This window comes from Lepus europaeus, chromosome 18 (assembly GCF_033115175.1).
Source record: "Lepus europaeus isolate LE1 chromosome 18, mLepTim1.pri, whole genome shotgun sequence".
Taxonomy (NCBI): domain Eukaryota; kingdom Metazoa; phylum Chordata; class Mammalia; order Lagomorpha; family Leporidae; genus Lepus; species Lepus europaeus.
Genome location: NC_084844.1, coordinates 53,075,846 through 53,095,739, shown reverse-complemented (window position 1 = coordinate 53,095,739; position 19,894 = coordinate 53,075,846). Strand labels below are relative to the sequence as shown.

Below are 19,894 nucleotides of genomic sequence, written 5' to 3'. Positions count from 1 at the left end.
ATAGCCGGAGCGGCACCAATCCAAAGGCAGGAGCCAAGAATTTATTCTGGGTCTCTCACATGGGTATAGGGGCCAAAGAACTTGGGCCATCTTCCACTGCTTTCCTAGGCCACAACAGAGAGCTGAATCGGAAAGTGGAGTAGCCGGGACTTGAACCAGTGCCCATATGGGATGCCGGCACTGCAGGTGGCGGGTCTACCCACTACGCCGGTCCCCTCACATGCATTTCTGACAAGCTCTGGGCTCGCCGGACCCCACTGTGAACAGCATTGTTCAAACACCAGCATTCCCGACAAGGGGTGGTTTGTGGCAACTTCCTCCTTGGGAATGCCTTCCAGTGGAGGGGGATGGAAAGCCTCGGGGAACAAGCGAGATGCGACCTGGAGCTGCTCAAGTGGATACAAAAGAGTCCACGTAGGTGAAGGCTCCGGGTCCAGAAGCCCACGAGCACCTGGTGAAGCCCCAGCATGTCACCCACTGGGGGCTCTCTCGGTTCAGTAGAGGGTGGAAGGGTAAGGACCGGATGTTCCTCCTGGAGGTTCTGTACTAAGAGGGCTGCCGCTAACGGGGAAGCCCCTGAGTGTGGACTGGCGATACTGGCTGTGCTCACCTAACCTGGACCACTTAGAGTTCGTTCCCACTGACGCTCACTCATCACCTCTCTCCCTGATCACTTCATCTACATACTCATTCGCCCATGGCACTTCCCAAACACTGTGCCATTCCAGCCGCTAGAATATTCCCACATGAGCTACCCACTGAGTATGAAAGCCATTTCAATGAGATCCATTCTGCCTACGCTTCATATTCCAAGTGTAAACCACGTGCTGCTAGCCGATCAACCAAAACACACATCCTCGCTGAGGACACACAGCCACCATGCCGCCTCGTGCGGCTTCCATCTGCGCTCCACGGCGAAGCCTGGCAGTGTGGCAGCCGTCCTCGTGTGAGGAAGTTCGCTCTGTGATGTGCACACAGCAGCGGCCTCGCTGTTCAGAGCGCAGCCCCGTGTTTATGCGCCCTTTGTGCCAGGCCCACGTGGCGACATGCTAGGGACACAGACAAGGGAGCACACGGCCTGTTTTCTCGCAGAACTTGTGGACTCTCTAGGAAGGCAACTCATGAACCCAGGTTAACTGTAAACGCGACCAAGTAATAACGTTTGTTTCGGAAATGTCTGGATTGAGTTTGCAGAAACAGCTGAGCAAGAGCTTAGTCCTGAGACTGCCCTGGGCATGGGGACAGGTGGTGTCCCTGGGTGGGGGTGGGGGTGTGTGGTTTGGCGCTAGCGTCGCGTGCCGGGTGCGTGGAAGCTGAAGCCGTGGTGTGAGAGTAGGCGGTGCGCTGAGAGCAGGAGGCTGGGGTGGGAAGACTGGACCGTGCCTCTGGCAATGTGTCGGGACTGGACCTTCTTCCTCTGGTCTGAGAGGACTTCTGAAGTCCCTCACCAGCCAACGGCTCTCTCACAGCCAGTGCTGACTTTCTGGATGCTCTTCTCTTCCGCAGAAGAGTGGATGATGTGTTAATATCACCCTTCACCACCTTGTGTGGGCACTGGCGACTCGCGTTTGAAAGGCAGGTATTCTGTGTCTGTCGTGGGCACTGCCCTGGACTGCCTCACGTGCACCCAGGACATGCAGCTGTGGTCATCAGAGCACCTGTTCTGTGCGTGTGTCCATGGGCCGTTTGCGCCTTGTGCATCCCACCTGGGTTGCCAGTCCCCAAGAGTGACTGCAGCCACACTCCAGGCCTGTTTGCCAATCTTCCAGTGTGGCCATGGTGAACCCCTGGGCCTCAAATACTTCTCTTCTCCTCCTCCCCAGGGGACTCGCGGCTCAGCAGTTTCGGGCTAACCACATTCTAGAATTTAGGGCTTAGGATCCTGTTCCTGTGTGTCACCACGAGGCCTGGTGGTGGACTTGTCGAATCAGCTCACAGAACCCACGAGTCTGTGTCTCAGTGCTGTGGGGTGGGGGTGGGGAGGTCAAAGGGCACCAGTTCTCCCTCCAAGTTTTTACGTGGGAACGCCGACCACCTGCTGCTACCCTGAGAGCGGCTCTGAATGCGGCCACCTCCCCAGGCGAAGGTCGAGGGGTACTGCTGCCCGTGGGAGGACGCCTTTGGGGGTGGTGAAGAGCATCAGGATCATGCCTACTGGAGGCGACATCACCGCAGTGTCCCCTGTAGGGAAGGGACCGGCTCTCCCTCTGCAGCGTGGACGCATGCATATTCACACCACACACTCGGCATGTGAGAGCTCCGCAGGCTGGCTCTCCCTGTCGCTCCTGTGGTTTCCCGTGTTAACCTGTCCGAGGCCCCTTTTCCCCCACAATCCAGTGCAGAGCAGCTTCAAAAACCTTACTCCACTGGTCATGGCGGTGCCCCCAGGACCCACCCGGCCGACAACTCTGGTCCTGCTACTAACGGAGAGTTAGTTGTGGACACCCCACCCCCGCCGCCCAGTGTCTCACCGCTGGGATGCTGGTAAGCGAGTGTTCCAGGGTGGAGGACATGCGTACATTCTGATGGAGAAAAGGTGAATGGCATTTTCCCGGAGTCTTGTGAATTGAGGTCCTTTCATGCATACAGGCACGCAGGCTGCCGGAGAACCATGTGTGAGCCTGCATTTCAAACCGTGCCGACCCGGTAGAGTCCTGAGTGAGCTACAGAAGGTTTTCCAGAAAAGCCTGGCGGCCACGTTCAGTTATGTGGGAGTCAGCCGTGGCCAGGGTCAGGAGGCTGACCAGTTCTCCCTAGAGGTCCCTTTGCCGGCTGTGGTGTTGCACACGGGGATGTGGGCAGCAGTGTGGACTGAGAGTGATGCTACAGATCACAGAGTGCAGGACGCTTCCGACCGTGAACGCCCCTTCTGCGGCCAGAGGAATCTGTGCCAAGTGACAGCAGCGGCCTTGCCAGGTGAGCAGGTACAGCGCGCCAGGCCGTGCGCTCAGCCCTGAACAGGTGCTCCTATTTGGTTGCCACGGCAACTCCGTGAGCTCAGGGTTATTAGGCTGAGGGAACTGGGTCCCCCACCCGGTGCGACAGAGCCATGGGCTGTGTTCGCAGGGGGCCCGGCAAGAGCTGGGTGACTGCACCTAGCGGCTTTCCCAGGGAGGGGGCCTGTGTGCACAGCTGTGTTCCCGCAGCCAGCTTCCCCAGCCACGGCGCTGGGGGTCAGCGGGCCAGAGAGCTCAAGACCGCTTGGTGGTGACCCCTCAAAAGCAGGGGTGAGCTTTTGAAGGCAGCCGAGCCCGACTCGGGACCAGCCTCATAGTCGCACTAGTTACGACTTATAGCCCGGTTATTTGGGAGAAGCCCCGCCCTCAAAGCGAAAGGCCCGGCTCCAGCCGCTCCCTGGCGAGCCCTTATTTTTCTCTTCTCCCCCAGCCCTGCGCGGCCCTCGGTTATATACAGTCGGTGTCACCTCGGGAGGCCGAGGGAACGCTGAGATGAGGTGAGGGCAGACGTGGCCTCCGGGATGACAGAGTGGCCGTCCCCTCCCAGCACCCCAAGTGGCGCTAGCACGCCCCGCCTCACCGGCAGCGCACGTAGCCGAGTTCTGCCAAACTGGTGACGTCTGGCGTCCGCCCTTTCATCCTCCGCCTTCCGCCCCGACCTGGCTCCCCTCTGCATTTCACACCCAGCTGGTGGCCAGCGCCTCGGCAGCACTGAGCCAGCACGGTGATGAAGTGCGGTGGCCCCCAGTCAAGGCAGCAGCCATCAGTTTCAGGATCCGATGTGTCCTCTGGGGCACAGAATGGTCAAAGCGGGCCACCCGAGCCATGGCTGCCGTCCAGGAAGCGGCACGCAGGCTCTGACCGCACGCTGGACGGCCCCCGTCCCCACAGACCGAGCGCCTACCAGTTTGCTGGCCAGCATTTGCCTGTCCTGGAAAGTGCTGGAACCCACTGACAAGCCCTTCCTCTCCAGTTCCTTTTTCTACACCCCATAATAAGTGCCCTTTCTGTTTCCAGCTGTCATTACATCACCCCTCATTCCAACCAACTTTCGTAACGTGTTATTTCGGAGCTCACATGTTGTTAACGCTCAAGCATGGCAGTTTCCCGATGCCACGGTGGAAGGCACCCCGACCTCACCCGTGGCGACTTTCCAAGGCCCGCCGCAGGATGGCGGGGTTCTGGGAAGCGTGCGCGCCCCCTCCCCGACCTGCCCTGGCCCCGGGTGCCCCCGCCTCAGCTATGGCTCCACTCAGCTATGGCTCCACGGTGGGAAGATGCAGCCACCATGCTGTTCGTTCTTTATATCGCACAACACCTTTAAGCGCATTACATAATGTATTTATTTTGGTTTTTGTTTGCTTGTATCAGCTCCACACCTCCACCCCTCCCCAACCACCCACGGTAACGGCCGCTTTATGAGGGCAAGGATTTCTATTTGGCTTTTATTTTGTTTTTCAAAAAACTGTTTACTTCCATCCCCCTTTTTATTTTCTTTTCTTAAAGTTTTATTTGCTTGTTTATTTACTTGAAAGGCAGTGTTAGAGGGAGAGGCAGGGGAGAGGCAGGGGAGAGGTCTTCATCCCCTGGTCCCTCCCCCAGATGCCCGCAACGTCCCAGGCTGGGCCAGGCCAAAGCCAGGAACCAGGAGCACCATCCAGGGTCTCCAACATGGGTGGCACGGCCCATGCACTTGGGCCATCTTCCGCTGCCTTCCTAGGCACATTAGCAGGGACCTGGATTGGAAATGGAGCAGCCAGGACTTGAACCAGCGCTCATATGGGATGCCGGCATCCCAGGCAATGGCTTAGCCCACTGCACCACAATGCCTGACCCTTCTTCCTTATTTCCATTCTCCTTAAGAGCCTGTGGAAGAGCAGCTTGGGCCCCCTCCGTGTGGCTCCCACCCAAAGCACAGTGCGCCTGGGAGCGCAGGCTGAGGAGCAGTGACGTCAGAGCAGTCTCTCACCCTGAAGTCCTGCTTCCGTCACAGCTTTCTCAGCAGTGGCCTGCTCTTCCTTTTGCATCTCTCAGGGGCTCTGTGAAAGTAAGGACCAGGCGACGCCTCCCCCTGGGAGTTCGGGAAGTGATGCCATGCAGAGGCATGACCTCCTGGGCCAGCGTCTGCCACCTCGGACGCACTGGGTGGGTTCCCTTGTTGCACAGTTGCAGTGCCCACGTGGCACATAGGAGATCCTCTGGCATGTGGGTTCAAGGTCGGATGCCTCTGTGTGAGCCTGGTGGCCAGCCCTGGGATCAGGAACCACTAGGAGACACAGCTCCTGGTAGGCTGCCTCGTTGTCTGTTTGGCAAAGGTTACAGGCAAGAAGGGCCGGCAACGGGATGGCCCAGTGGCAGAAGTGAACGTCAGCACGGCCTCGGGCCAGTGTTCCTGGAGGACGCGACACTGACGTTGGCAGGGTTTTCGGTGGCAACCATGGCATGAGCTGCCAGCAGACGCCTCTCCAGGGTCCATCGCACTTCCCTGTGGAGATGAGCTGCCCTATTTAGAAGCCAAGGTCAATGTTCCCAGAGTGTGTTCTTGCTGCGAGGAGTTGGAGGACAGCCCCCTCCTCCCCCTCCTCCACTTGCAGGGCGTCGGGGGCCCTGGATCTTGCGAAGGTTTCCCTTTCTGTTACACCGGGACTCCAGAGAGATGCCGCACGGACCCCTCCCCTGTACCCCTGCTGCCTCGGGCAGTGCCTGGGAGGCCGTCACTCACTCAGCACTGGCTCAATCCAAAGCCACCACAGGGATGCACGACACTCAGACGGCTGTGAATTTTCCCTTTCCTGACCGTGTCCGGCATGGAGATCCTGGGTCATTTGTTGATGAGACATTCACCGAACAGCTCGCGGTATAATGTATATAATGGATACAGTGGGTATGTAAAGTGCCTAGCACCAGTAGTGGTTGTGGACGCAACTCTTGGGAGAAGCACTGTGATGGCAGGAACAATGCAGTTCCCTGGGACAGAAACCTGGAATCAGGAGCTTGGGTTAGGTACCGAACTTGGGTTTGGTATGGTGATATAGGACATGGGCGTCTTAACCGCTAGGCCAAACGCCCACCCCAAGATGTTGTTTTGAGATTTGGAGCTATTGTCATCCAGTAACTTTCTACATCTGGGTCAAACGGCTTGCATTCAACAAAATCCGATGGGTGGGCATTTGATGTGATGACAAGGTACTATCTCGACAGCTGTGCCCCTCCGCCCTGCCTTCCTCTACCTGAGCGAGGGCTTTGGCAGCAGCCGTGCCCTCACAGCACCGCGCCAGGGGTCTGTAACTGGGGCCCGATGACGTATGCCACCCCAGGCGGGGGACAGATGGAGTCTGCAGTGGGGGAATCCATAGCCTGTCTGGAGCCATCCAGGAATCTTTTGACACTTGGTCTAGAGGGAATTGTCAAAAACGAGATGTCTACACAGCAGAGTTCCTGTCTTTTCAAAGCAACTTGAACCTCTGCCAGACCCCCAGACAGATTCATATCCCCAAGGGGAGCACGCGGCACACGAGGGGATATTTCTTAGCAAGTATTGATGCGCCAGAGAAGGGGCGTTAAATTATTGACTTGACATGCCCTAATACTCTGTTTTTAGTTGCTGATTTGAAGGATTATCTGTTTACAATTGAATTCTGCTGTTGGACTGCGGCGATGGCTGGGCCGGGCTGGACTTATTTTGGGCCGGGAAATTAATAACCCTTTAGGGGCACAGATGGGGCCCAAGGAGCCACTGAGCACTTTGTGCGCGGGAAGCCACAGTCACGGCTGAGGGTTGGACCGCCATCGTGTGCAGAGGTTCGTTGTGTTTTGACTTGTGTCGGGATGGGGCCGACTCTCTGCCCTTCCCATGGCAGGCACACAGTGAGCCGGAAGTGCCTCTGCACACCCCCTGGACCTGACACACGCAGCAGCAGGCAGTTCCTGTGTGGGTAGCTCTAGCCATCTTGGGTGAGTTGTATGCAGGTTAGCGCACCGGGGTGGCATGGCCACCTCTGACCCCGCTGCTGCGAATTCTTTGGCCCTGGCCAGGGAGACGAGCTCTCTGTTGACCAAGTGTTGGCCTCCCCCTGGCTGGGGGGCTCTGATGGCTGCTTCAGAGCCACGTGATACCCGGCCAGGTGCCTGTGCCCTGGATCCCAGAGCCCAGACTCCGAAACCTGCCTCTCACTGGCTGCCCTCTGCCCCGCCCTGTCTCTCACAGCCTTAATTCCTTTTCATTTCCTGTTTCTGGGCCAGTCCTGTCTTTCCCTCATCCCAGCCCTCCCCCCACCCCAGTCCTTTCAGGTCCCCTGCCCTGGCTCCCACTTCCTTCTGGCTCACTCTGGCCCCCAGCCGTCTCCGCCCACAGCACCCTCACTCCCCACGGCCGCCACCTTCTCCACGCAGTGCCGTGTCACTGCACAGCGTCACCCGAGCCTGGCCTTGGGACGTGAGGGCTGAGGCACAGCACCAAGGCAGGGACCTCTTTGCTCCCAACGTCACCAGCACAAACCCAGCCCCAGCACCCTCCAGTGCCACGCGCCAGGCCCTGGGGCCTCCCCACAACAGCCTGTGGTCCCGCGTGACCTTGGGAAATGCACACGCCTCCCACGTGACCCCAGAGGAAGCCAGCCAGCAGCAGGCTTGGGTAACCAGCTCTCAGAGACCGGAGGGGGCCAGGCTGGAGTCTGCAGGCCGGCGCCCTCCCAGACAGCAGCCTCGGCCAGAGGCGGCGACTGTTTATCGCATGCAGCCAGCGTGACACGAGAAGGAGATAAAGTGAGGAGCTCTTTCATTCCAGGGTTTGTCTGCTCTCGTTCACAAGCAAACATGGGCCCATCCTATCTGGCGGCCGACGTGCTTCTGCCTCGCCGTGTTTCTTGGAGCAGCCACGCTGCCGCTTGTGGGTCACCAGCCATGAGTCCCCACCTCCCTGCTGTAGCAGGCCCGTGGCCAGCCCAGGTGGACTTCTCCCACCCTTGCCTCCCAGCGCCCTGGGCTGGCTGGGTGCTCCATGATGCACCCGCCCCAGGAATGTGGCCCTCGGCCCAGCAGTCCCACTGTCGGCCAGCAGCCCCCTGCCCCGAGGGCTCCTTTGATGGAGGAATTCAGCCTCCAGCCTCGGGAGCTTTAGCTGCTGTTTTCTTACCTGTCCGGGGGAGATTGCTGTCCTGTAGCCTGCTTGCCTCGGTCGGCGATTCAGGCACCACTGGGCATCCACAGTGCACGCACCCAGGGGCCTCACAGAACTCTCACTGTGCCCTCTGCCCTCAATAAGCGGCTTCTGTTTTCTTCTAACATTGCATTCTGACGTTGGTTTGCTTTGACTTCTTCCTCCTCCTCCGATGAACCCATCGTCAGCAGGTGCTCCCGCCCTGGCCTCTGCTTCCTCAAAGGCTCCTACACTTGGGGTTTGCACTGCCTCTCTCGTCTGGTGTCCGCTTGCCTTTTGAGTCGAGCCAAGGTTTGATCCGGCATCACTGCTCTTCCTGTAGCTGGGACGGCTGTTGTCAGATATTCCACCGTGAATCCGACGCCCGTCATCCCCGCCGGTCCCTGGGCTTCTGGACTCAGTGCCACCCGGCTGCTCCTGTTCCTGCTCTTCCTGCTCATTCGGAGCAAATAACATTTGATTTCTGTCGTTAAACCGAGAGACCAGCTCTCTTGCAGGACATTAAACAAAGTTAAAAAAAAAAAAAAAAACAAAACACAAGCATGAACACATCCTGCACGCATTTATGGAGTGCAATATGACATTTCGGTACATAACCGCGGCATGAGGACCGGATGAGGCTGGTCTGCGTAGACGCAGCCTCAAACACGAGCCACCCCTAAGCATTAGGAGCGCAGAATCCCACAGGCTGGCTCCTCTGAGTCACGTGAGGAATCGCCATCGCGCTCCATCGCCCTCCCACGGGTGCTTCTGTGGCATCTGCCCCGCGCAAGCAGGGCAGTGTTCTTGGGCGTGCATGGCTGCCCCTCGCCGACCCGCCCACTGTGTTCCCGCGGAAGTGCGCCCACTGTGTTCCGGCGGAAGTGCGCCCGCTGTGTTCCGGCGGAAGTGCGCCCACTGTGTTCCGGCGGAAGTGCCGTGTCATCTTGGCGCATTTCGGTTTCGTTTCACAAATGCCAGAGCCAGACACAGAGAGTTGAGAACCCGCCCGCCGTCTCACGGCCAGTAAGTGAAGTCGGGTCTCCCCGCGGGGCCATACCACCGCATCGCGCTGCAGGATCCGTGTTTCTGAACCCCAAGACCCAAGAAAGGCCGTAGTCATCAGTCACACTCCAAGGATGGCGGCCGGTGCTTTGAGCGCCACACCTGTGTCTGCCGTGTAGGATGGCAGGGGAGGCAGGGTCTGGATGGGTGGAGCACTGGGACCCCAGCCCAGCAGTGATGGCTAAGCCAGCCTCTCAGGGTGCAGCAGACAGAGAGTGTGAGGTCTGTTAGGGATGGGGGGGGGGGTGACCCCGCGGGGCTGCAGAAGAAGCCGCTCTAGGAGCCCCCCGGAAGCCAGAGGAGCCCTTTGCACTGTTTTCAGTATTTGCAGGGTGATAAAATTGTAGAGCCGTGGAAGGGAAGAGGGGCCCCAGCAGAGGCAGGTGCTTGCCCCCCGGCCCCAGCACCGGTGTCTGCATGCCCAGGGCTCCGCCGACAGAGCAAATGCAGCCCCAGGTGGGGCAGGTCGGGCCCGGGCCCAAGGTCAAGCGCAGCTCCTTGGCCGGCCCGTCTGCAAAGCCCTGCGCCCAGACCGCTCTTTTCTCTGTTTGTTTACCCCAGACTGGGATTAGAGGGAACATTTACATGAACTTTTGAAAACAAATATTCCAGTTGTGTCTCCTCCTGCTTGCTCCCCACCTCGGCTCAGGAGTCTGTGGCAAGAAAAAGAGAGAGAGAGAAAAAAAAAAAAAAACCTGTTTGGTCAGTGAGAACTGACTGGTTAATACATAAGCAAATGTCACCGAGGAGCAGGCACAACTGGAAAAAAACCCTGCAGGCGTCATCCGTGGGCAGCCTTCTCCAGAGGTCGTGCGTGGTGCAGAGCATGCTCCTTGATCCTGACTGGCAGTGCAGACAACACGAATATGCATCTTTCTTTAAGATTTACTTATTTTGGGGGCAGTGCTGTGGCATAGCAGGTAAAGCTGTCACCTGCAGTGCCAGCATCCCATGTAGGCTCCGGTTTGAGTCCCGGCTGCTCCACTTCCTATCCAGCTCTCTGCTATGGCCTGGGAAAGCAGTAGAAGATGGCCCAAGTCCTTGGGCCCCTGCACCCACATGGAAGGCCCGGAAGAAGCTCCTGGCTTCAGCTATGGCAATTGCAGCCATTTGGGGAGTGAAGCAGCAGATGGAAGACCTCTCTTTCTCTCTTTCTGGCCCTGTCTCTCTCTGTAACTCAAATTAACATAAATCTTTTCTTTTAAAGATTGATTGATATTTATTTGAAAGGCAGAGTAACTGTGTTGAGGGGGAGGGGAGAGGGGGAGAGTGATCTTCCATCTTCCAGGGGCTGATTCAATCCCTTTCCACTCCCGAAATGCCTGCAACAGCCAGGGCTGGGCAAGGCCAGGCCAATGCCAGGAGCCAAGGACTCCATCCGGGTCTTCCACCAGAGTGGAAGCATCCCAAGCCCTTGGGCCATCACCCATCGCCTTCATACACAGGTGAGCAGGAAGCTGGAGCCAGAACTGGAGCCAGCGTTCCAACGTGGCGTGCAGCCTAGCCCACCGCACCCCAGCACCCACCACAGGATCACGTATCTTAATTCCAAACACCCTCCCCCCCCCCAGTAGCGGGCAGACAGGGTGGCAAAACTAGACCAGGAGACTTCCAGACCATCCACCTGTGATGCCAGCTCCACTGCCTCCCCTCCCCCACTCCCCTGCAGCCTCCAGGTAGAAGTGGCCAATCCAGAGATCTGCTCCTTCTCTCTCTCCTCCTCTCCCTCGAGGAAAGCCAGACTCCACATCTTCCTGTCCTGCTCCACGTGCGGAAGCACCCGGAGCTGCTCCCCACCCGTGGCAGAGTGGCAGCCCGGGTCCCTGGTGCTTCACCGGGAACATGACGGGCCGTTAATCCAGGTGACCGGTCTTGGGCAGTGTCTGTCCCCGAGACGCTGCGCGTCACATCCTCTCCCCGGTGTGAAAAGGCGTCTGTTTGTTTCTTTACGTCTTCTTTTAATTGCCACGAGCTGGCAATTAACTATCCCAAGTGGCTGAGTCATGGCTCGTCTAGTAAACCGATAGAAGGAAACAGACATCGTTCGTCCACTCTCAGCGCTGGCATCCCAGGCCTGCTTGCCCCTAGAAGGGACTCTGGAGATGGGGAGGGAACGTGGTGCCAGCGGTAGCAGTGTGGGAGCTGAGGGAGGTGCGCAGGAGATGGGCGCCAGGTGTCTTGTGCTAGGGCCTGGGCAGAGAGCTCTCGTTGTCTAAGAAGTTGGCAGCTTCCCAGGAGCTCAGAGCCTTTCCGTGTTCTGAACGCCGCCTCTGCCCCCGGGATGGACACTTGGACGCCCCAAGGTTGGAGACAGTTCTGAGGCCGGAGCTCTCCCTCTCACTCGAGGCCGCGTGGGAGGTGAGGTGCTGGGGAAATGGCTGTCCGTGTCCACCAGCCTGGAAGCAGCAAACCCTCTGTGGTTGTGCGTGCTGCTGTTCTCAATGTCGCCTCCTCCCTTAGCGATGCTCTCCGAACCTGGGGTGTGTGTGGGGGGCCTGGGAGCAGGTGAAGGTACGGACAAAGCCAGGCTGCCCGTGAGTGTGGTCCTGGTTCAGGCTGGGCACTGGCTCCATCCCAGTGCGCTCGTGTCTACTTTTGCATTTGTTTAAAATTTTCCACCATCCAAAGTTAAGGTAGGAGGACAGGAAGAGGGAATAAAACGAGCTCTTTGGCCCTCAGGACTAGGGGGCACTCTGCCTGAGGCACCCCCACTGTGTCGTGCGTGGGTCAGGGCGCCCCAGACCGGCTCCGCAGGCACTGAGCGGGAGGAGGAGCCCAGGCCGAGAGGCAGAACCACACAGGTCCCAGTTCTGGCTCCTCCTCTTCCCAGCCGTTGGGCCGTGGGTGGGACAGGGGAGCTTCCAGGTGAGAGCAGGTTACCAAGGAGAATTCAGGGAGCCCATGCACCCCCTGTCAACTCTTGCTACAGAACCCCGCACACGCAAGTTCCCCGTCCGTGCCCCGCAGGCTTTCCCTGGGGCCCAGACTCCCTTCTAAAACGTCCCTCAACAGACTCCACTGAGGAGGGGGCGGGAGCCGTGCTCATGTTTCCAGAAAGCCAGAGAAAGGAGGTGTGCCGACACCTCCCATGGGACCCAGAATGACCCAGAGGCCGAGACTGGCCTTGGCTCCCCGCACCCGCCGCCCGCCACCTTCCTCCGTGCACCCTCGGCTCACGCCGGCTTCCCCAGGCCCACAGCAGAGCTCCTCGGGGGGTAGGGGTGCTCTGAAAGCACTGGCGATGTAGAAGCTTCGTTTGCGTCTGCTCTCTTCTCTGGCCCCCTCTCACCCTTGTCCATCTAACTCACGGTTCTGCGATAAGGAAAGCTGAGTAGCGATAAAAGGCATCACCGTGTGCTAACCGTAATTCAGCAGACCTGTCCGCCCTCCCACGCCACTCAGGGGCGCTGAGCCCGGGAGCATCGCCCTGGCGTCCCGGGGCCTCTGCAGAGTCTGCTGCTGGGTGTCGGCCACCTTTTGACTTTGTCACCAGTTGGCCTCCCTGACAGATTTTTCTCAGCTTCTGCTTACCTGCTGACGGCTACTATGTCCTTACTGTCCCTTCCAAATATTGAAAGCAGGGAGGCGCCTAAAAGTTCATGGAAAATTCACGTAACCTTTTTATAAATGAAAGATTCATTCATTTATTTATTTGAAAGGCAGAGTTACAGGGAGAGAGAGAGAGAAGAAAGAGAGATCTTGGATCCACTGGTGCACTCCCCAGATGACTACAACCATGCCAAGGCTGGGCCTAGCCAAATCCTGGAGCCAGGAGCTCCATCCGGGTCTCCCATGTGTGTGGCAGGGGCCCAAGACCGTGAGCCATCTTCTGCTTTCCCAGGCCGTTAGCTGGATTGCAGCCAGGACTTGAACCAGCACTCGTGTGGCATACTGGCGTCGCAGGCAGCGGCTTTACCTGCTGCACCACGGCTCTGGCCCCCACTTAGTCTTTCAGTTCTGTTCGTCCAAGAACTTCCTGAAACTGCCCCCTAGCCTAGGCACCCCCTGCCTCTGGATGGTCTGGTTTGCAGGATTTCAGCTTTGTGGTGGGGTCCAAGCACGCCCCCAGGAGCGTTCCGCTCTTCCCTTTCAGCAGTGTTCTGTAGACTGCGCGAGTTAGCGAACCTTTTATTATAGGGTCAGTCCTGTGTGAGCTGATTGTGCCCAACTCCGGGCTGCTCCTAACGTTCTGAGCCCATCTAAGGTAGGTCCGGGCGAAGCCACGATGTTCGGCCGCTGATGTGTGTGCAATGCATTCTCGACTTAGGATATTCCCCACTGACGATGGCTTTTTGGGAGTATATGTCAGATATATATATAAGATAATCGTATGAGGGGGCTTCAGAACTTTTGAAAAGCAGAATTATAGACAAGTTTAATTGGGTACAAAGATATTTTGAAATCCATGCATACTAAGGACTTTTCAAAAACTTTACCAAAAGATGTGTATTATGAAAAAAACTATGCATGGATTTAAAAAAATTTTTTTATTTATTTATTTTTTTTTTTTTGCACTGGGACAGACATTTGGCACAGCTGATACGAGACCTTGTGGGACACCGACAGCCTCTGTCGCCGTAACTGGGTTCAAATCCTGGCTCTGCTTCCGGCCGCAGCTTCCTGCTGCACACCCTGGGAGGCCAGGTGGTGTCTCGGTTACTTGAGTCCCTGCCTCCAACGTCACGGGAGATCTGGATGGGGCTCTGCCTCTCCGGGCTTTGGTATTTGGAGAGTGAACCAGCAGATTGGAGGGGAAAAAAATCTGTCTCTTTCTGTCTTTCAAATATGTCCATAAAACTTTTTTTTTCCAAAGCTTTTACTGTCCATAAAATGTTTTAAAATATTTCTGCACCAAAATGAACTCCAATCTAATCCCATTGCGGGTCAGGAAAGCCACCCTGAGGAGGGGACGCTGGTGTTCCGTCTCAGGTGGAAGGGACAGCACATGTGACAGCCAGGAGTGGCAGGAGCCCAGGGGCTGCGGCCGGAAGTGCAGGGGGCCTGGATGGCAGGAGTCAGGCGCAGGGCATGGCCGCACTGAGCCACCCTGAAGTCTGGGTCTCAGTTGAGGCCATGGGAGGGCTCTAAGCCTGGAGGCAGCCCGACCTGACTTAAATTCCAAAACGGCGGTCCCAGCCCGAGAGCAGAGCTGCTGGTGCCGCAAGGCCTCTTCCTGCTCGTGTCAAGCTCCGTGTGCGTAAACCGAAACCAGATGGGTGTTCTTCTTCTTCCCAGGCAATTGTTGGGCGCGATCCCTCACTCTGCCGCTCCCACACCCAGCGTGATTGGAAAATTCGGGGTCACTGCTGCCCAGAGCCCTCGCTGCGCGGGGAGCTTTCCAGCCTCGGGAACAACCCCCGTTCCTACCACGCCTCTCTCATCATCATTGTGGCTCCCTCAGACGCTCAGCGCCCCACCCGCTCTGTCCGCCCTCCCCACCCCCAGTCCCACCCCCAGGATGCTGGCACAGCCCATCCCAGCGGGGGGCAGATTTGTCTTCAGACACCACACGTGTGGCAGAATGGCCAAGGAGCGGTGGGACTCGTGGTCAGGTGGAGCTGGGGGAGGGGGGAGCTGCAGGCGCTCTGGAGGCAGGAAGGGGTGGGATTGTTCTGGTTCTGGCGAGAAGGTGGGCTGAGATCACACACGCACACCCACACCCTCGCTGCAAGCGTCTCCAATGCTGGCTGAAGCGCTAACGGCCCCACCCACAGACGCTGATGCAGGGCTGTGTCCATCAGGAAGCAAGGACGGCCCCAGATGAAGAGCGCTGAAAGCCAGAACCCAGAGTGGATGAGGCCATGCTGGGGCCGGGCGGACGTCCAGACAAGGCACGGGCATTGCAGGCCCCGGCGCTGGGTCCCCCTGCTGCCTCTCGCTCCCCCGACCACCCTTTAACAATGTAACAGCCATCCTGAGCTCGAGGCTTGTACAGAAACCCACCACGGCCAGGTTTGGTCCGTGGACCGCAGTCTGCACACCTGTGATGCAGCCGAGGCGCCTGTCACCTGCCAGGGAGGGCAGCAGACCTAAGACCCCGAGCGGGGAGAGACCCTCCTGGCACCAGATCATCAGCGAAGGAGGCCGCACCACAGAGAGCACCAGGCAGCCTGCCAGGCTGTTGTCTAGACCTTTGTGGGTGCTCACAATCTTGGGCACACTGTGCTCACGTTTCGGGTTTAAGATGTGCCTCATCTACCCAGCACCCAGAGGAGATGTGGACAGGATGTAAGAAGTCTGTGAGTTTAAGCGGAAAAGCCAGTTGCACTGTTATTTTCGTTAACATTTAGCGTTTTCTTCCATTACAACCCACCGCGGTGTTGGCAGTGCCCATTGCTTTGTCCCCAGCAGAAATCAGATATTTCCGTAGCAAAATAGAGGATGGGACGTACCTACGGATAGAGAAGCTTACTTCTGTGTATTTGGAAATTCAAGAAGGCCAGTGAGATTGTTGTTGGAATTTTTTAAGTATTTAGAAGTTAGAAACTGGCAGTGAAATTATCGCATATCAAAATTTGTAGGCTTAGGGGCATTTTTAAAGAGAGTGGAAAATGAGTTAGTTTTCAAGGAAATTGGAGGAGGGACAACAGAGTCATAAGAACGTCTTCGGGGTTAATAAAAATAAAAGCCAAAATTTATAAAGCAGAACAAGCAGCAGCCAGGGACGATCCACAGGGTCGAAACTCATTCTTGGAAAAGATGAATTGGTAGAAGGACGCACGCTTGTGGCAAGGGTGCTGAAGAACAGACGTGCTGCAAATGCAGAGACATGGGTGGGGCGTTCAAGTTGTAGGAGGACCCGGTGGACAGTACGCCTGTCATCTTGAGAAATCTGGCTCTTTCTGGAACCATGTAATTTAACCAGACCAACTCGAGGGAAAGGGAAAACAGGACTCCCAACATGAGACACAGACCCTGGCATGCAGCCAGGAGCCCGAGCGGCCATTCATTCGACAAACTCTCTAGAGTCTCCACTCCAGGCATTGTTGGTAGATGCTGGCGGCAGAGCAGTGACAACCCCGTCCCGCGTGCTGTGGCGTCCTGCGACATTTCCTGTGATGGAAGAAAGGTTCTTTGATTCTCTCAGTCCAGTGTGACAGCCGCTGGCCAGCTCTGACTGTTGGGCTTGTGCAGTACGGTTAGTGCAACTGAGAAACAAATTTTTGACTTTATTTTTTTTTTTAATTATTTATTTAAAAGGCAGACTGACAGATCTTCTGTCCTCTGGTTCACTCCCCAAATGCCTGAAACAGCCAGGGCTGGGCCAAAGCCAGGACCTAGGAGCTCCACCTGGGTCTCCCACATGGGTGGCAGAAACACAAGTATGGGGGCCCTCATCTGCTGCCTCCCAGGTCCATTAGCAGGACGCTGGATTGGAAGCAGAGGAGGGACTCAACCCCAAGCACTCCGGTACGAGAGGTGGACTAACCCTCCTGTGCCACAGCACCCACCCCAGCTTTGTTAACTTGGTTTCTATGGCAACATGGGGGCAGTGAGCGTGAAAGGCGGTGAGCTCCTTGCACAAGTGCCATGTGCTCTTGGGCCCACTTCATCAGTGGCCCTGTGCAGGAGGGCAGAGGCCGCGCCTTGTGTTCCAGGAAACGCTAATACAAAAACCACAGATAAGAAGCAACGGCCCTCTGGTGTGTGTGTGTGTGTGGGGGGGGGGGGTGGTATATCTCCAGGCGGGGGCTCGAGGCTCCTGGGCTCGGGAAGCCAGGGTGAAGCCACGTGGAGAGTGGATTCCGGAAGTAGCACCTCTCTGCTTCCTCGACGCTCCATCAGGGCGCGATCCGACTGGGCAGCAAGAGTGGCCGTCTTCAGCAGCTCCTGTTCTCGTACGGAATGGGAGGCCGGGGCCCCCCAGCCTCGGATCAGGAGGAGCGCTGCCTGAGCCCCTGAGGTCAGCTTTCCCCGGAGCCGCCCCTGGGCTCGGAGGGTGCACCTCCCACCACCCACCACCGGCGTCATCGAAAGAGGACTTCTCCTGCTTCTGTTTTGCAGGGATGATCATGGTGATCCTGCTGCTGTTTGTGGCGATAGTGGTCGTGGCAGTCTGGCCGACCAAGTGATGACAAGAAAGGGACCCCGGGCCGTGACACCCCAGGACGACGCCGAAAACCCAGCACCTCGCGGTACCCAGAGCCCGCGCTCAATAAACCCCCAAGGCTCTGACTCTTGGTGTCGCCTGCGTTCTTAGTGGTTGCGGGAAGCTCCCCAGAGCACTGGCCCCGGGGTGGCGTTGTTGGTTTTGACCTCGGTCATTCTGGTGTTAGCCAAGTGCTCACTGCCCCCTGGCCGCCTGTGGGTTGCAGCCACCACACAGTGCGCCGGACAGCCTGAGGGGAACTCGGTTACTGCGGGAGCTGTCGCCTTGATGCCTGTGTAGGAAAAAGCACTCAAGCTGCTTATGTCAGGGAGGGGCAGGAGTGGGGGGGCATCACCCCGTGGGGCCCTGTGCGCTGGCCAGGGGTGCCCGCTGCCCCTGCTCAGAAACACTTCCGGGGACTCATGGGAGCAGCCTCCAGCCCCGGACACGCATTCTTTTTCATCCCCTCGGTGACAACGAACCCCCATTTTTCAAGGCTGAAACATCTGTCTGAGCCAGAGTCAAACCTGTTGAATAAGTTGGGTGGGAAGCAGGGAAGTCCCGAAGAGGGCAAAGGGGCGATGATGGAGCTGTGTGGGCTCCTGCACTGGCTCTGATGCTGTGTGTGTGCGCACGTGTGTGTGTCTGCATGTGTGTGTGTGCAGGTCTCAGGAGGAGCAGGTGCAGGAGGCAGGCCTGGGAAGCACACTAGGCCCACGGGACAGGTGAGTTCTGAGCTAGAAGGGGACGGCGGGCCCAGTGTCCTTGCCGCATGTCAAAGGGAAAGAGGACCAGGGTTGGTGACAGGGCGGCTACAGAGCCCAGGGTTCCACCGAGAGGGGAATGGGCGGAGCCTCCCAGGGTTCTCCCCATGAGGACGTGCCCTGAAATGCCCTCTGGACAGAGGCACGCCCCTGGAGAGAGCTCACTCTGGAGCCTCTGCCGGTGGGGCGGTCGCCATAGTCTCTGACAGAGGAGGGGGCCTCTGGAAGCTGTCGGGCCGGCAGAGAGCCCAGGAGCAGGCCCCTCACCCTGCTCACAGCTCATTGGCTGGGAGCCACCCACCTGGCCCGGCTCAGGAAGTGGCCGGAAGGCAGGGCGCCCGGAATGTGGGTGAGCCGCCCAGTGACGACCACGCCGCTCACGGCGTAGAACGTGGGAAGATTCCCTCCCTACCTCCTAGGGCTGCTGGGGGGCCGAGAGGGTCGTGCCTACAAACACAGCGGGCGGAGGACGGGGAGCGAGCCCAGATGTGGGCCCGGACCTCAGGGGCTGTGACACACACAGACCAGGGTGAGGCCTCGGAAGCCACGTGGAGCCAGGAGGTGGCAAAGGACCCAGAAGGCGAGCATGGGCCTGAGGCGTGCCGTCCGAGCGCCGTGGGTGGGGGGGATGAGAGCAAACGGGGAGGCAGGCTCATTTCAGGGGCGCGTGTTCCCAGAGCAGAGGTCTGGGCTTTGCAGGGTTCGCGCCCCGGGATGCATTTCCTTGTCGGGGCACAGTGGTTGCTAACGGATCACCCGACGGAGGACCAAGAATCTGCAGAGCCACGTCTCCCAGCCTTGTGCTGAAACCCCAAATCTATACAAACAGTCTCCTTGGAGCCCCCCACCCCGGGGCTCTGGGCGGGCAGCACTAACGCTCTGTTTGACTTTCTCACCTCCTCTTGACTCGCTCAGCACGGAGCCCCGGCAACTCGTGGGGCGTCTTTGAAGCACAGCCACGGAGTCCTGGCTCGGTGACACTGGGAGGCCGGTGCCTGCACACTGCAGCTTCTGTTCTTCTGGCTGAATGGGCTCTGGGCCCGGACCCAGCATCACTCGCTGTGTGACCCCGGACTGGCAACATCACCTCTCTGGACCCCTGGACAAGGCAGGGCAGAGAGAAAGCTGCCCATAGAAGGTCAGCGTGCACCTGCTGTGCCGGCCACAGCGGGAAGAGCCCCAGCTCCCCTTAGTCTTCCTCTCAGGGGATCCCCGTCCCAATCAGATAGAAAGCTGGCAAGGCATGGCCAGGTGCCTGGGAAACCTGTTGCCTTCAACCCACCCTGGAGCGCTGTGGCTGACGGGAAGGCGGGGCTCTCCAGCATGGCTGCATGGCTGGCTCCCTCCAGCAAGCACGCTGGAGGTGGCTGGGTGAGCCTGACGCTGTCGCCCTAAGCGTGACAAAGAGGCGAGACGGGGCCCTCAGCGCCCGTCATCTCGGGTGCTTTCTCAGCGAAAAAAAACACCACTAAGATAACAGCAATAAGCAGTGTTTACCTGCAGCGATTATTGATTATAAGCATTGCAAGCCTGCAGACCATATAAAGGAACCCAGATACCTGGGTACAACTGGGGCTCTTGGGCCATGGAAACGTCGTTATGATTCAGCACCATCACGAAACCGTGGCCGGGATGGTGACCTGCCCCTCGCCCCCTGCGCGCGGCCCCCAGCCCACCTGGGACCCTGCTTTCTCCCCACAGGGTGCTGATGACGTCACAGACAAGCGCCACTGCTGGCCCATGGGACACGGCCGGAGGTGGCGGGGGTCCTTTTCCAGCTCCTTCACGTCCAGGACGACACTGGAAGCCTCGTGCAGACTGAGGACATCTCTTGGATCCTCTAACCAGCCCTGCTGAAGCTAAGTGTGTGTGTGTGTGTGTG

At 58.2% G+C, this 19,894-nt stretch overlaps 1 protein-coding gene across 1 annotated transcript in view; it reads left to right on the top strand.

Moving 5' to 3' along the window:
* Window positions 1-17,328, top strand: part of STX8 (syntaxin 8) — a 295,947-nt gene extending 278,619 nt beyond the window's left edge. The window contains exon 8 of the mRNA XM_062216055.1: window positions 17,164-17,328. Coding sequence (XP_062072039.1) covers window positions 17,164-17,231 — 68 coding nt within the window. The 3' untranslated portion in view covers window positions 17,232-17,328. The remainder of the gene's footprint in view (window positions 1-17,163) is intronic.
* The last annotated feature ends 2,566 nt before the right edge of the window (window positions 17,329-19,894 follow it).